This window comes from Cryptomeria japonica, chromosome 5, assembly GCF_030272615.1.
Source record: "Cryptomeria japonica chromosome 5, Sugi_1.0, whole genome shotgun sequence".
Taxonomy (NCBI): Eukaryota; Viridiplantae; Streptophyta; class Pinopsida; order Cupressales; family Cupressaceae; genus Cryptomeria; species Cryptomeria japonica.
The window spans coordinates 224,451,537-224,463,359 of NC_081409.1; the positions used below are offsets into that span (position 1 = coordinate 224,451,537).

Genomic DNA, 11,823 nt, shown 5'->3' on the forward strand with positions numbered 1-11,823 from the left:
GTAAGAAAATGCAAGTGGGTGGAGGATAAAGGTGATTTAGATAAATGTTAATTTATTTAAATGTGAGAGATGAGATTTTGGGAGATTTAATTTATTTAAATGTGAGAGAAAATTTAATTAAACAAATATGATTTATTTATTTAATTAATGGTTTGAATTTGGTTTAGTGAATTAAATCAAATAAATCAAATAATTTATTTAATTAATAGGAGAAGAGGGTTGGGATTAATCAATTAAATATTAATCTAATTAATTGTTGGATGAATGGTAATTAAATAAATATAAAATTCATTTAATTAGGTGGACAAAAATAGGTGTCTACACTAACCATGAGATGAAATGGTACAAGTTTTGCACGAGTTAACACTATATAGTAGTGTTTTAAGACATCAAATGCACACTCATTTGTCATTGAATATTAAGAACATATCATTCACATCTAAAGATCATTCAATATATGAATCTTTCGATTTGGAGCATAAAAATGAACTTGAATTTGCATAATTATTTTTGGAGTATTTGCAGGACTGAAGATTATTGTCTTCAATCATTTTCAAGACCCTAAAGTCGATCTTTATATGGGATTGACCCAAAATAACTTGACTCTAGTGATCCAACAACCTTCCTAATGTATTTTCAATAGTGCCAATCCTTAATTAATCAAAGAGTAGACTTTGAGGCAAATTAAGGATTAGATGTGAAAAATCAACTAAATTAGATGATCTATAGATAACGAGATAGTTTCACCCTTGTGCAAGTAACTTAGATTCACATACCCATATACAATTACAATTCCACATGATATAAAGTAAGAATACCACTTTTTCTACATCAAATTATTAAAATTTGTATTACATCAAATTCATTATCCACACCAATCTTAAAATTAAATACCCTTTTCCATTTTATTTATTTTTAAACTTAATATTGAATAATTATCTCCATGTCATTTCACAACCCTAACTTGTCTTTAATTTAAATTAATTTATAAATTTAAATGATTATATTTATCGAATTAACCCAATCATTAAGAAATTTAGTTTTCTACATAGATACTTCAATAGGGGAAGAGCACCACTAGTTGAACATGTACCAATTGTTGTGAGGGTTGTTGATACCCTCTGTTCCAAAAATTGAACAAATAAAACCTATTGTTTGATACATAAAATATCAATTTTTGTTAGGAAATGTACCAATAGTTGTTAGGAAATGTACTAATATTATAAAAAGTAACCAATCAGGTGATGCCATATCAGCTCCACAACTATTGGGCCCTCTTTTCCACGCCTATTAGTCTCACTTTTTTTTTGCGCTGTTTTGGACACCTTGGCAAAACGCATGTTGATGTGGCACCATACTCGATGATGTGGTGCTGAAAGCTTAGTTATAAGCAAGGGACTTGCCAAGTAAGCTACTCTAAAAAATTGAGAGTGATTTGAAATTTCTACATAAGATTTTGAGAAGCGCGAAGTTAGAGTGCTCAACTATTGATGCTCTTCCCTATTTAAGGGTGTGTATTTTCCATCACAAATAGATACAGAAAAAAACCCGTGAGTACACAAATTTTTTTGGAAGAAAGGCACGCTATTTCCAGAAATGCCCGTGAAATCCAGGAGACCGGACTTGAAAAACTCATTAAACTCTTCCTAAGAATCACCCATGGCCTTTTTTTTTATGGGGTTCGAAGAATAAGGAGGAAGGTGTTGATTTGATTGGGGAGAGATTCGGTGCTGAGTGCACTATGATGCATTAATTCTATTCCTTTTCCTTTATTTTCTTCTCTTGTTTTGCTTCTACAAGAAGTCGAATGAGAAAGAAAATTATGCTAAAGGATTTCTGTGCTTGCTTTCATCCCTATCTGTGAAAACCCACGTCTGTTTCATCAATGAAGATGGGATCAGGAGGATCCAGTGTTGTTGGTAAGTAGTGACGAATTGGGTATCATTTGAATGGTTATCTTTTCCAGTTATGCATATAACTTGGGTTTGTAATGAATATGTGGGTATGTACCGTGTACTGCCTTGGAATTTCTTTAATTTGGGCTTGTAATGGATATATGTACTTTGTGGTACCCAGGGCTTGTGAAGGATATGTGGGTATATTCTATGTAGTGCATAGGGCTTTCATTAATTTGGTCTTGTAATGGATGTGTGGGTGTGTAGTGGTAGTGCCCAGGAATTTCATTAATTTGGTCTTGCAATGGATATGTGGGTGTATATTGTGTAGTGCCCAGGAATTTCAGGTTATTGGAAGAATTGGAGAGAGGGGAGAAGGGCATAGGCGATGGAACTGTCAGTTATGGAATGGATGACAGTGATGACATATACATGCGCTCATGGACTGGTACCATTATTGGTCCTCACAATGTATGCGGCTCTTTTTTCTTCTAACTTTTGTTGCCTTTTTTCCATTTGTGTTCTTGTTGATTGATCTTTGATTTGGCATTTTCAGTCTGTGCATGAAGGTCGCATCTATCAGCTCAAGTTGTTTTGTGACAAAGATTATCCCGAGAAGCCGCCAACCGTGAGATTTTATTCAAGGGTTAACATGACATGTGTCAATCAGGAGACTGGTCTGGTAAGAACATCAATATTCATTAATTGTTTATGGGTTTGCGCAGGCACCTCAGATTCTCTATTTGTTATGTGTCAATTGGGGTTTTAAATTTTGTTTGCATGCCAATTTTATATTTCTTATAATCATTTTATAATATCTACATTGATTTGTTTATGGGTCTGTCGTGGTATCTTTTTACTGTAAAATCATTTGCCTTGTGAATTATGCTTCTAGATATTGACTAACTTGTTAGTTTCATGTTTCTTTACAGTTTGAAATTCTAACATGTCATATGCGTCTTCCTTTGAATAGGCTTTGTTTTATATTCATCTTCGGAATCTATTAACATCTTTTTACTTTGTTATTTCTTACCATGAATTGCCATAAGTTCTTTCTATTTCCAGGCTCTGTTATGTATACACTAATTCATATTTAGAGTCTGTCAACAACTAAACAGATATCCACAATCCATGCAAATATCTATTCTAAGTTCATAAATCTCACACGCAATCAAATCCAGAAGCTTAGAATAGATATATAACATCTTGTTTCTTTTGTATTTCTTTTCATAATTAGGCTTTTCGTTTCTTGCTTCTTACGCCTACTTATATTTATATATGTGGGTGTGTCTAGTTTCGTTTATATGATGTTCAGTTGGCTATGGATAAAAGTTTAAAACATCTTTGATACTTTTATGAATTTTTATGTTTTTCTGTTCTGCCTGCAATGGGTAACCAGGTTGCCTAGTCTAGGACAACCTATACATAATTAGGCTCCCTAGTCTCGGACAACCATTACATAAATCCAAGTTCTTCACAACTGAGTTTTCAACATGCGCAAAAAATGTGCAGGGTAAGGTTTGGCTTTCGGCCTTACCTCACCAGCTCAAACTAGAAAATATCCTCATCATAGAGAGGCCTTTTAACAAAAGCATGGCTTTAATTTTATTGTCCTCATTTCCATCCAGAATCTTGCATGTAGGGTTGTAGTTTTTGGACTCTAAGAGTATCTTTTGTCAAGTGAGTTCTAGTTAAGTCCTGCTGATTTGATTTGTGGGAACAAATAAAAAGATCCACTGCTCCACTCTTCCTGATTTCAACATTCAAATTTCTGATTTGCGCAGCATCCACTAGAGATGAAATTGTTTGGTCAATATTTGGTTATGATTAGATTTGTTTTTGTCTGATGGTGTTTGACGTTGTGCCTAGTTTTTTTTGGGGTAAATCTTGGGTGAGGTTATGGCTTGGCTTTATTACCACGTGGGGTAAGCTTGGATCCCATTCATAATTGGCCACCGTAGTGTGGTGAGTGGATTCAATCTGGATGTAACTTGTTTCTTTGTACTTGATTGTTTTTTACTGATTAATATGTGCATCTAACCCAATTCAGAAAATTCACTTTCATCAATAAATGATATTTGTTCAGGATTCTTCATTCTTAGGTTTACTGTATTACCTTGATCATTTCTTAAACTAAATATATGATTCAATATATTAAATAAATAGGACAATTTAATTATGTAAAATGCTTAACACCAATACAAAAGTTTAATAAATGAATATTATTTAAAATCAAATTTAAATCTTTTATACTAGCTGCCTGTTTTAAAATGAAATGGAAATTATGTCAATGTAAATGATTTAGAAAAACCCAAGATGTTCCATTAATTTATAGAACATAAATGTCGTGGATCTGGAAAACACTGAGTTTGGTGGAGTTGAGTCATGTCTTAGATAAAGGCTTACCTGCTGGATCCCTCTGACCTGTACTCGATAATTCTCATATTTTTAGACATACTGAACTTGGGGTCAAAAAGAAAATTGAACTGCTGTACTTGATCCTTACAGTCAAATATGTACCAAAACACATATCTAGGGGAAATGAGCTATGTTGCAGGTTCAGGTTCAGGGATTTTCTTTTCCAGGGCTTGGTATGGCTGGGTATATATTACTTATTAGTGAAGCTAGAAATATATATATATATATATTAGTGAAACTAGAAACATATTTTTATTTTATTCCATTTATATAAATAGATGAATATAAAAATAAGAAACACAATATGATTATTTACATATATAAACATGAAATAATATAGTGATTTTCTTTTCCGGGGCTTGTATGGCTGGGTTTGGCTGTGTATGTAAACAAGAAACATATTTTTATTTTTTATCCATATATATAAATGAGAAATGAAAAATATATTAATATAGATATAATGGCATTAAATAATATATATTGAAGCATAAACAAGAGACAAGATATTGATGTAAATATATTAACATGAAATACTTTACATATCGAAGGGAAATACTGTTACAAAATTGCAGTTTTCAGAGGTTACAATAAGCCGGTGATGGTTGTAGACACCTAAATTTGTCCATATCTAACCACACCTAATTTTAGCCTATCCCAAGCTATATTTTAAATAAATATTTATTATTTAATTAATTTAGCCATCGTTTTTCTTACCTTATCCAAGGTTTTAATTAAATAACTATTTGTTATTTATTTAATTTAATCACCAAACACCTTTATCCCTTAATCCTTGCTCATTTAATCTTAGCCATTAGATTCATTCACATGCATCACAATCAAACCTTGCCATCATGTGACAAGTGTTCCTTTCACATGTTTAACTAAGACCTTGTTTATTGAACCTAGACACTTCCCAAAAGTCAAACTAACTTTTCATTCCATACCTCACCTCTTAATCTTATGCATTCACATAAGGATGTTGTTCTAATGCTAATCCTAAACCTAGACCTCATCCCCCATGTGAACAGTGACATTTGTTACATGATTACATCTTTGATCCTAACCCTAAACCTCATTCAATTCTAGTCATCCATCATCAATCTATCCTAGCCCTTGATTTTGCCTCTCGGGAATTCTATAAGTAGATGCCTCCATCTTTCATTTTTATCAATCAAATATATGCTTGTGAGTTCATGCTACTATTTTGGTATCATAATAGAATCTAATGCAAATCAAATAGAGCTAGGGTGCACTCTGTTTTTGCTCAATCAAGGAGAATGGAGGTGATTTGAGTTGTACATTTGATATTTTTTGCATTATCTTATGTTATTGTGCTTCTATCGTTTCTCTTGTCTAGCATCAGTGGCTAAATATTAACATTTGATGAACAAAGACTGGTATGTATCCAGAGATTATTCTTGTGTACGATCAGTGGCTAAATATGAACATTTGATGAACAAAGGCAGCTACATATCCAGAGATTATAAGGGATTTTAAAACTACAAATCGATATGTGATCTGCCCATGACAAATAGTATAAAGGAAAAGCTAAAGAACCAAAGAAGAATCATATATAGAGCAGTGTCTGTTACGTTTGCTTCTGTATTTCCTGCTTAGAGACCTTAGTATAGCTGCCATTGCAGTATATAGTAGAATCCGGAGCCTAATGTGCGAACTATGAAAGATCAGTTCAACCAGCAAGTCTAGAATGCAAATTCAGTATATAGTGGAAAAAATGTCATAGATAATTTATTGCTCAATTCATATGTTCAAAACAAGTTTGTGCCTAGATAAAACCTTCTCGTAGGCGTTTATGAGAAGAAAATTTACAGAGTATAATTGCAATTGGAAAAAATATTTATGAGAAGAAAACCGACAGACCTTAACTGCTATTAGTTGGCTCTAGAAATCTGTTTTTTGAATAAAGGGAAATATTTTTTTCTTGGGCTCAAGCAGGTTTGCCGTGGGTATTCTTGTGCTTTGTCACTGCGACTGTGGATTCATCCCAGGTATGTTTCAGACATGCTGAGGACAAACACACAGTCCTGGGTATGAACCCTGGGTGAACCTAAGTGGGATCAGACCTGGACCCATACCCAGTCTGGTTCGGTATGGATGTGTCCCTGGAAATGGAAAAACTTGGTAACAGAGGAAAAGAGAAATAAAATTATATGTTCAAAGAAGAATGGGCATAGAGAAAAACAGATTAACAAGGGATACACAATATGCAAAGTTGGAAACAAATAATGAGGAGAAAGAGGATTGTCAAGGTTAGGAGTACAAGGCTATCTACTCTACATAAGGAGCACAAGGCATATCTTCTTTACATAAGGAGAAGTACACGATCAAAGTTTTTGAGAAGAAAAGGTATCGAGGCCACTTTCCCACCCATTGTGATATACTGAAAGGGCAGCGAAGTTGTATGATGAAATTCTCATGTGGAAGAGCATAAATAATGGGGAAACAGGTAGGTTTGGCCCAATGAAAATTGAGTAGCATCACCAGGATATTAAGTAGGATGGATTGGAAAAATAAGGCTTGGCATTATGCACTAGCCAGAAAGCATAATTTTTGCATTAATGAAGCAAAAATGTTTGATAGAGAATACCACCATGTGAAGGGACTTGAGAAAAGCAACAGAAATCATCCAACAAGATAAAATCAATAGAGATGGGGGAGGGATGACCAGTAACTTGTGATTTTTTTATTGGTAAGTTGATAACTGTAAACAGTGTAATAATAACAAGAAAAAGAAGAAGAGGAAGAATGAGTATGATAACGACAACTATAATAATGAGAATAATAATAAAATAATAATAAAATAATAACTAAAATAATAGCAACATGAATAATGGAAAATAAATACCCTTATGATTGAGGTTTTAATTAGATATCCAACCGTTAGATTCTGAAGAACAATTAGGGCTACTATATCTTTGATCTTATAATTCCTTGAAAGGGGTTTTGAAGGAGACCATTAATTTTATAAAAACAATCTACAGTTGAATCCAGATATATGATTCTAGATATATGATAATCTGTTTACCTGTGAGTATCAAACTTCTAAAATGCTAAATAGAAATAGTGTTTTGATGGTATCCACTCAGGTTTTTCTTTTCAAACATCTTTATGGAAACCATAATTTACATTTTTCAACAAGCTTCTTTTATAACATAGGGCGAGAAAGAAAACAATATACCATTAAAAAATGGCGATAAGAATGAATCTTAATATATTTGGTTAAAAATACAAGGCTGGTTTATTGTAAGCTAAAGGCTTTGTTTGCAGGATACAAATCATGGATAGAGAGTATCTTAAGGAAAAACATATATTAATCATGATACTAGTTTGCTAATTTTGTAAAAAGGGTAGATAAAATGAATTGTTAAGCATCATATTTAAATTTTTAATGTAAATTAAAATTCAGTTATTTTCTTTGGTAGCTTTGTATGAATAAGATTAGGCATGTCTTTGGATGGACAATTTACGATGCTAGGAACCTTGAAATCAATCAATGGAACTATTCAAGGATACCAATTAACAATACATTTTTTTGTATACAACTATGCACATCAATAAATAATTAAATTACAGTTAAAATGTGCAAAATATATGGTTAGAAGAAAAGGAAGCCAACTGCCAACTGCCAACTGGAGAAGATTTTTAGTGTCCGCTAGGTGCAGTCTGTGCAGTCTTTAGGACCTAATATATTGAAACCTATCTATGAAGATTTGGTTCAATCAAATGGTGTTTAACTTCAATCTTTTGATTGGTAATAAGATGATTCTTGATGTCCTTCATGTGGGGTCTTTAGGACCCAATGTATTGAAATTCATTTATGAAGATCAGATTTTATTTTAATTGTACTCATTATTTAACTTAGTCAATTTGCATGGCTAGTTCTGGATTACATGCACATCTGATGTGCTACGTTGTATCTGAGATACTGAAATATGTTTTGGTTGTTTTCTTGTTTCTCACTCTTGGCCAACAAATTGCAGGTCGAGCCCAAACATTTTTCAATGCTTGCAAATTGGCGGCGCGAATATACCATGGAAGATATCTTGACACATTTGAAAAGGGAAATGTCAGCTTCTCATAATAAGAAGTTAGGGCAGCCTCCAGAAGGCACTTTCTTCTAGAATGATTTGCACGTTATTCTCTCTATACAAATCACTCTGAACTTGACGCTATGAATGGCTTATGTAACACATTATGAGTTGAAACAAACAAATGGAAGTACAGGTTTGGTATGTGCTTCCAGTTTTCATGAGGTTCAGATGATATACTAAGTTCTATATTACACCTAATGACTGTTTAAGATCTGTAATTTTCTTGAATTTGGAATTAAAAAGCATAAAAGTGCTTTTTCCTTAAACTTTTTTATCTGGATCTCTTGTCTCAAGGTTTTTATTTTATTTTTGAATGATGATATCTGTGGCGTCATTTTTATGAGTTTTTCTTAGTTTATTCGGGTATAAAATGTTTGTCTGTTGTATATTTCTTGGTTTTGGTCAATATTGGCAAATGTCTTTCACTTCTCAATTTTACAACTATCCGCATGAAGCATACCACTTGCACGTAATTACTCTCTCAGAACCTTACAATCTTATTAGCTCTACAGCCTCCATTCCTTGTGGGCATTTCCAGTGATGTAGTTACAATAGAGTCCAACCTGTACTGTACTTTAAAGCTATATGTGGTACTAATTATGATATGCATTTATATATTTGATAAGTGGAATAGAAAATACATGTGGAACTGATTGTGATATGCATTGATATATTTAATAAGTGGTATAGAAAATACATACTGCATTGATGGATATGCATAGTCGTGTGCGTGTGTGCATATTTCCTCTTTTTTAGATTGGTAGAGCTGTCGATCAGTGGCCCAGTAGGTGAGCCACAAAGGGTGGGGGCAAACACAGTTCAAAGTTAAAACCAATGACTAAAGTGATCTGGCAGGGGTTGGGAGGCCATGAGCCTACTAACTCTGTGAGGGCCTGAACAGTTACATGACTTAGCATTTACCAACACACCATGCCTTTAACCGGGGTGCATTTATATATTATTTTAGAGTCATTAAGTTCAATTCATCAATAGTTGAAACATTTTTTGTTGATTTTGTTAGGGTTCTGGGGAGGCCACCCTAATTCACTAGACTAATTACTTGCGATTCTCATTTCAGGAGCAATGTTTGTCTTCTTTGGTGCCTAGTCATTGGTTTTCTGGTATAGTCATTATTTCTGCTGGAATATGAGTTGATTTACCGTTATATCTGAATGGGTATTGGATTGGATTGCTGATTGTTTATTGACAGTTTTTATTTTATTTTGTTTTTAATTCAATCACTTCGTTTGGTAGGGATTTCTACTATCCTAGATCTTAAATTGTTAGCAAATGCTAAGCTTTCAGATTGCCCACGTAAGATAATTTTGATGTTGGTCTGTTAATCCTAAAGCTTATTTCTCGCCGATGTAGAAGTATATTAACTTGATATAGCAGCATGTTAAAACTACTTTCATTTTGTTCATTGCTTGGGTTAGCACGGTTTTTTGTTCTGAACGTGTGTGTTTAAGTTTGTGTTTTTACGTTTTTTGGGACACTGACTTTTGATTGGTAATTGGACTATATTTGAGAATATTTGCCTTGGAGAAATATTTCAATTATATCAGGAAGCAATTATTCTCAAACAGTACTGACATAGATTCATCAAGATTTCTTAAATTCCATGTATGCAAGGTGGTATGAGGGTCAACCAAATTATGTTTTATACATCTTAGTTTCTGTTAATCATACCAATGCCCTTGATGTGTCAAGTCTGCAAGATCTTAAAAAAAATTCTCTTCCAACACCATCTAAATTGTTTAATGTTTATTATGCCTTAGTATTACAAAGCAACATCCATATAATATAAAATGAAAATGTAAAGCAAGATTTTGAGGTTACTGCCAAGTGAGACACTTCTGAGTCATTTCCAAAGGTGTTTTCTATCAACCTTAAATACAGGACGTACAACCGTATACCACTCTATATGATTTACTGTCCTGAACTTATAAAGGATAACTCTACCAACGGAGAAGACATTATGGGAGGTATTCATTCATGACTTAGTCTCATTTGCCATCATAGTATTCCCTGTTATCTACAGGTATTTGGACATGATACAGATAACTCTGTCAATCTGCCTTTTACGAGAATGGTCAAAAGTCTCTTCTTTCAACGACCAAAATGGATCTTATATATGGTTTTGTTCAGTTTGCTTTCAAACAATAATTTTGGATGCTATATGAGAAATCAAAACAATTTAAGTAATGATTTTGTATACTGTAGTAGTTTAGTTGGGAATTTTATTTTTGTGAGACTTGACCTAGGCAAATTTTAAGTGATTTCCTCGATCAGTAGTTATTTATATTGTTGAAATATTTTTTATCATGTATTTTTTAGGGGAAGGGGACTCACTCGACACACAAACTACATTTGTTAGTTGAATTAAGAAAAGCAGTGAATGTTTACATTGGGAGTAATTGTAGCAGGGAGAGCAAAGGGAGGTAGGGTTAGAGGGGTAGGGGCTAACAGCATTTGAATGTTCGTTTGTCTTTCCCACCACAAATTTTTTTGAGGATTTGCTCTTATCTTGCAATTATAATTTTTGTGGAATTTGACTCAAATTTTGTAGTCTTATATAAGATTATTTTATTTTATTTTCTTATTGCTTTTCTGGATTTGATTATGTCTGTTTTTTTGCATTAAAGTTTCGGATCACTCTGATCAATCATCAGGATGTTAGAGAGTTCAAGGAGCAGGATCACAAAGTGTGATCTGAAACATTGATGCAAAATATAGATAATCAAATCCAGAAAACAAGAAGAAGCATTATGGATTGTGAAAAATTGATATCTTCAATAATTTTGTTTGATAGTCATTTATATTATATGATGTTTTATTTCTCTATTGGTAATAAGACCAATAAGTAAAACAAGGAAGCTCATTTGGTACTATAGGAAGAAATTGTGAATGTTCAGTTCTTTGAATTGTCTTTAGCCTTTTTTTTTAATTATTTGTGTTGGTAATAAGTTCAATACACAACTTTCCCATGTATGGAAGTGAAAGTGACTGTTCACTACATTGGACCTTTCTTATTCTCGCCTCTTTCTTCAATGAGGAAGCTTTTGGAATTATTTGTGCTGGTAATAAGTTCAATACACATCTTTAAGGATTCACTTGTATGGAAAGGAAAGTGACTGTTCACTACATTGGACCTATCTTATTCTAGCTTCTTTCTTCAATGAGGAAGCTTTTGGAGCTTGTAATGTGAGATTTTATTTTATTATTTTTACCAATGTTAAGTGAAACTTAATCATGTAGGTATGTATATGTTAAGCATTGAATGTTTTCATTGGTATTTTTTATTTGAACTTTATCTTATTTTAAAATTTGATCTTTGTAAATTTAAGTCAAATTCAAGATGACTTTAACAAGGAGTGCTTAGTAGTGCTTTATAGGGT

General features: G+C 32.9%; 1 protein-coding gene across 1 annotated transcript; it reads left to right on the forward strand.

Annotated features, from left to right (window-relative positions):
- The first annotated feature begins 1,537 nt into the window (after window positions 1-1,537).
- On the forward strand, window positions 1,538-8,691 carry LOC131031061 (ubiquitin-conjugating enzyme E2 variant 1D). The gene is made up of 4 exons (XM_057962076.2): window positions 1,538-1,919; window positions 2,227-2,366; window positions 2,452-2,577; window positions 8,315-8,691. Exons 1-4 carry the CDS (start codon window positions 1,886-1,888, stop codon window positions 8,453-8,455), a joined length of 441 nt encoding a protein of 146 aa, XP_057818059.1. The 5' UTR covers window positions 1,538-1,885; the 3' UTR covers window positions 8,456-8,691.
- The last annotated feature ends 3,132 nt before the right edge of the window (window positions 8,692-11,823 follow it).

Excerpts from the sequence above, each read along its gene's own strand:
- LOC131031061 (XM_057962076.2), top strand. The coding sequence starts at position 1,886 with ATGAAGATGGGATCAGGAGGATCCAGTGTTGTTG. Across the intron at positions 1,920-2,226 it reads AGGAGGATCCAGTGTTGTTG|TGCCCAGGAATTTCAGGTTA; the intron begins GTAAGTAGTGAC and ends TATATTGTGTAG. Across the intron at positions 2,367-2,451 it reads CCATTATTGGTCCTCACAAT|TCTGTGCATGAAGGTCGCAT; the intron begins GTATGCGGCTCT and ends TGGCATTTTCAG.